General features: G+C 38.5%; 1 protein-coding gene across 1 annotated transcript; it reads left to right on the top strand.

Moving 5' to 3' along the window:
• Nucleotides 1-467: 467 nt before the first annotated feature.
• LOC106965248 (G1/S-specific cyclin-D3-like) lies at nt 468-5,685 on the top strand (the record flags this gene model as incomplete). Its single annotated transcript, XM_015061220.1, has 5 exons — nt 468-476; nt 1,503-1,697; nt 4,064-4,144; nt 5,069-5,245; nt 5,470-5,685. Coding segments are annotated over exons 1-5 (678 nt in total), but the record flags the coding sequence as incomplete, so codon positions are not given.
• Between the last annotated feature and the right edge of the window lie 5 nt (nt 5,686-5,690).

Below are 5,690 nucleotides of genomic sequence, written 5' to 3'. Positions count from 1 at the left end.
CTGAGGCAAGCAAAGGTTTTTATGTGTGTATTCTTATTTATCTTTGGAAAATATAATCCAGGAAACCCGCCCTCAAAAAAACAAACAAAAAAACCCAAGAATATCTAAGACTATAAATTAAACTAGCAGGCAAATATGGTGGTTTATGCAGCAAGAAACTGATCAAAAGTAAACCAGCAGGTTCTTTTCTGAGTGGCTAAAAGCAATAAAATGAATGTTTGCAAAGACCTAGTCAAAATATGGACTTAAATCTAGTTGAAAAGCTGTAATTAGGCTTGTTCTCCTCTAAAACGTCCAATGCAGCTCAATTAAAACAATACTCCAGAGAAAGAGAACAGGAATGTAAAAGTTATTTCTCAACAAATGTTAACATTTAGAGACTGTTTTGTATTTTCTTAGTTTGTCTTTGTCTGACTTAAAAACTTGTTTAATGATGTAAAACATTCCAAGATGCCTAAGTGTCAAGTATGGCGAAGGTAGCATCATGATGTGGAGCTAGTTCACTGTCAATAGGACTGATTCAGATGGACTAATGAAGAAGGAAAACTCAATTATTTAAATGTCACTTTGAAACAAAAAGAGAAGACAAATAAAGCAGAATGAGGTGAATTAGGGTATTTCTGCAATAAATTAAAGATTGTGAATTATTTAACAAAAACTGTAAGTCTGGTGAAATTTTGGTCAAAATAAGCTTGTTCTTCCTTCAGTAAAGTTACTCGCAGAGAGAAGAGTATCCAGAAATTTTACTCAAGTAAGCGTAGCGATACTTCAAATCTTGGCTTCATAAAAAGAAAACAAAACATCACTCTAATGTATTCATTTTAAACTCAGAAGCACATTTACAATAGCTTGGCTATTTTGACAACAGCAGAAAGTCATACGAAATATGTGAAAATGATGTTGCAAACTAGAAAAAAAAAAGTAAAATAAATTTTAACTACTATAAAATGAAAGTTGAAAGTTGATCTACCATTGCGTCTAATCATAGACATGACCCACCATTACGTCCTGACGTATTACGTCCTTACGCACTTACCAGGCGGAAGAAAACGTAGTTCCCATCAACCCTGTCTCATGTAGGCAAGATTTTAATAATTTAGCTACTTTCTAACGTGCTCTTGTTAAGATACATTGTCTCTAATTACTGAAAGTATTGATATTGGATTTGAGAATCGATCTTAAGGCATAAAGGTCTGGAATCGGAAGTATCAATATTTCAGTATCAATCCGCACATCACTAACGGACATTGTGGTAGCTAGCACTCGCTAGCACTAAGTTATCTGTGTTACGTTAAATTAATGCTCTGAGTTGTTCAAGAACGTGTCTAATTTTTCACATCATTACACGCATTTATTCCAAAAGGTTTCTCAAGTTAGTTAGTTAGTAAGTTACCGGAGTACAAGTTTTAGTCCTCCAGCTCTGTTCATGATTTATTTGTAAGAGCAATAAAAGGGGTAAGTCAACATTTTAATCGGCGCTGTAACTTGTGAACTGGTTAAAGTTTCGCCTCCCATCCGGCTCCTTCTCCTCCCCCAGTGACCAGCAGGTGTCTGTTGGAGGTAAAACGGGAGCTCTGTTCCTCTCTGTCCCGGGAAATGAGCCGGAAAATGAGGGGCGGGCCGCCACGCCTCCTTCCCAGGACCCGCTGCACTCCTCTTTCGGCTCTCGGCCGCCTCCCACCTTCTCCATCCGCGATGTTTGAATACAGCTGCGACGTATGAATTTAGGAGGCCGCTTAAACAAGCGGACGGTCTGTCGCTCTTTTGCCGCCCCAAAAAACTCACTCTGTCCTTCATTCAAAGTCAATCTGCTTTCAGCTCCTGGTCAAAGGCTTTGTCAACAGCTTTAAACCCAATAATATTCTCTCCTTAATTCTACAACTGAGTAAATGTTGGAGGATTATCATTAGCTGAGTTTCCATTGACCATATAATTACGCAATTTGACATTTTGAAAACAAATCCGCTTTTTGGGAACATGCCAATTTTTAAAAAATTTTTTTTTTTTTTTTTTTTTTTTTTTTTTTTGTAAAAAAAGGTTTTTGGCCATACCGAAATTTATGTATTTCGCAAAAACTGCGATGGAAGCACTTTTTTCTCATCACATGAGTCACATGATCAGTAACCGGAAGTTGCTCCTGCCAAAAACCAAGAAGAGGAAGACCACTGGAAGTAGTTGGAGGATTATGTTTTTTTTAACGACTTAAAGAGTGAACAAACTTTTTCACGTGTGATTTTAATTTGTTATTTAATGGAAATACCACAATCATAATATTTTTCGGTACTGGTGGAACATTTACAACATTTTGCACACATTTGTAGTGTAAATGCAGCTACTAAACAAACACAAGATCTGTTTGGTCTCATTAGTAAACTTAAAAGTGTCATGAAATGTAGGTTATTCAGTTATCTTATAACTAAAGATAACTGAATAAAATTTTGATCAAATAAATTTTATAACATTTTAAAATCTGCTCCTACATTGTGTGAATTTCCAGACAAACTCAGACACAAGCAGCCATGTTTGTTCAGACACAGTTAAAGGAGCGTATCCCTGTTTTGTTAAAACAACATGAATAATTGATTCTCAGCTGAAATCAAGTTGCCGCGTGATGTCAGCTCATCCCTCCATTTAACTCCCATTTGAAACTCGAGCCGCCATTGAGCTCCTAAATGTGTGAAAAGCCACCTGTAATGACTGTCAAATACAATCTGTATCTCTGCTGGTGAGCGTGACCCCATTGTGGCCTATAGAGGGCTCCCGGGGGACTGTGTGTGTGTGTGTGTGTGTGGTTTTAGTGTGAAGTGTGTGTGCTCAGCCAGCAGCAAGCAGAAGGTTGTCTGACACTGATTTGTAAAGGGAGACAATGCGGCTCATTGACCTGCCCTGATCCACTGTCTGCTGCACACACTGCGGCCGGCCCTCTGCAGCAGCTACACTTTAAACACGGCGGCAGATTGCCAAGAGAGGAGAGGAGAGGATGATGGGAGACAGGTTGCTTTGACAATAAAACACACAGAGGAAGAAAAATAATCAAAACAAATGGTGAAAAACATAAAAATTAATTTCTCTGGATGGATGGATGGATGGATGGATGGATGGATGGAGGATGGATGGATGGATGGATGGATGGATGGATGGATGGATGGATGGATGGATGGATGGATGGATTACTTTTTTAAATTTGAAACCTGATATGATCCTTTTAGATGGAAAATACTTTTTATTTTCCATTATTATTATTCTATTTTTTTCTCCAAAAAATAACATTTTTGTTAATTTGTCTACTTTGTACTATAATGTACTTATACTGATTGTACGTTGATGGATGAAAATGACTAACTCTTGATGTGCATTTCTTTTGAAATAATAAAAACAAAGTGGATGAAGATCGGAGCTTTGAGGAACACCTCAAGTGTTTTACATTTATGAAACAAAGTAGTTGCAGGTTCTCTAACAGTGTTAGTTTACTATAATTTTCACCTCTTTTTTATTTGCTTTATTTGCTTTAGGGTGGGATCATTTGGACCATAGAGGTTAAACTCTTTCGTTACATTTATTTTCTGTTGGATAAGTTTCACAGCTTTCCAGTCTGACACTAAGATTGACCTTTTTTTGGGAATATCTGAGACATCCATCAACCCCTCCAGCGTTTGACGTGCTTTTCTTCTCCCTCACGTTGTAAACAAACACCCACCACCTTTTGTCATCCATGCCCATTGTCAGAGTCTGGAGATGACCTTTTCTTTCCTTTTCCTTCCTTCTCTCTTTCACCGTCGACGACAAGCTGTTGCTCGCTCCCTGCGGTCACTCCCTCTCTTGTCTGCTCCTCTTCGCTCCTCCCCTCGCTCTCCGTCTCCTTCTCCCCACCTGTTGAGCAGACCGTATTGTTTCTTCCTATTATATTCTGTATCTCATGAGGGTCCACGCCTCCTTTCCGTCACTCCCTCCGTTTTTCTCCCTGCTGGTATAAAAATCTGGGAGAGAAGTGAGGAGTGATGAAGAGTTGTCACATTTTTCCAAACTTCTAGCTTTCCAAATTTCTTTCTTTTCGTCTTGGAAGTGTTTCCGCAGCAGATGGACCAGGCGCTTCCTGTGTCTCTATGGTGTGAGGAGTCAGAGGAGGATCAGGGTGAACCTCAAGGTAAATTTATCATTTATTGTTTATCAATTATCACAATGAATTTCTTATGATGAAACTTCTGAGTGATTGTTGTCACAATAAACCCCAAAGTTACCACTTTACAATAAGGCTTCCCTTATTGATGACATAGCAACTCATCTCTAAACACTTCAGAAATCATTAATAACTGCTTATTATGAATCTATTAAGGCTAAATCTACCGGTTTCTTGCCAAATAGTGAGCCAAGTATTCACTTATATATTTTATTTAAAGTTGCTATACTAAACATTTCAGATTCAATAATAAGTATTTGTAGACATACATTTTTAGCAAATAATCTCCCTTAATTAATGCAGTTATTACTGATTTATAAAGTGTTTATATGCATCAATAGCATAAACTATTTATTAGCTATCTGTAAAGTTGTAACTTGCAAAGTTGTAACTTTTATTAGCATATAGTCTCCTTCTTTAGGTTGGAGCACATTTTTAGCTTGAAGCTAATTATTTAGCTTTATATATTGCATCCATATATTAACAAAATATTTAGTTTATAACTAAATCTGTAGCTTGCTAACAGAATCTTTAGTATATGAACTAAATATTTAACTTGTTAATGAAATGTTTAAATTGAATCTAAATATATAGTTTTCTAACTCAATATTTAGTGTGCTTACTAAACATTAGCTTGCTAACTAAGTATTTAGTTTATTAACTAAATATTTAGTTCATTAACTATATATTTGGCATGAACTTCATGGTGAAAATATGACTTTGAAAAATGAGCCTCCATTTTTTTCTTTTATAACCGGTTAAATAACCCAAATTATTGCTGTTTATTTTTGGCTGTAACTTTACAATTGGTTCCCTTATTTATTGCTACGTAACATAAAATATCATGATAAAACTTTAACTTCATGTCGGCCATTTCTGCCTGGAGGCCAGAGCAGCAGCAGGGGCTCGCCTCAGCTCCGAGCCCGCTGGGACCCCTCCGTGTCGGGGCATCGAGTGATCCAGAGGCTGCTCCACCTGGAGGGGCGCTACATGCCCTCCATGCTCTACGTCACGCTCATCCAGCGGGATCCGCAGCGCCGGGAGGAGATCGCCAAGTGGGCCCTGGAGGTGGGAAACTCTCTGATGGCCCCACTTCCTAACTTTACTCATGGTTCAAATAGAGAGTTTTTATGGAACAGGATTAGAGCCACTGGGGCAAAAAAATAATTCTGACTTTAATCAGATTTTTTTTTCTGAATTCTTACTTTAATTTTCTGAGATCAAAGTTGGAATTCTGTTTTTCCGTGGTTTTTGCTTCCTGTGACTGAAATGTTGATCTTTCTCCTGTGCAGGTTTGCTGTGACTGTGGATGTGACGAGGCCGTCTTCCCGCTGTCTGTCTCCCTCATGGACAGGTACCTGTCTGCCTACCTGTCCCTGCCTGTCTCACCGTTCTGCCTGGCTGCAGGATGCATCCTGATCGCCTCAAAGCTCACAGAGTGTGAAACCGTCACCGCTGACGCCCTCTGCACAGCGGCCGAGTTCAGCTTCCAGCCTTCAGACCTGAGGGTGGG

This window comes from Poecilia latipinna, unplaced genomic scaffold (genome assembly GCF_001443285.1).
Source record: "Poecilia latipinna isolate Pla-1442-1.1 unplaced genomic scaffold, P_latipinna-1.0 Scaffold1790, whole genome shotgun sequence".
Lineage (NCBI taxonomy): Eukaryota > Metazoa > Chordata > Actinopteri > Cyprinodontiformes > Poeciliidae > Poecilia > Poecilia latipinna.
Note: the sequence above shows the minus strand (reverse complement) of the source record. Positions and strands in the feature narration are given on the sequence as shown.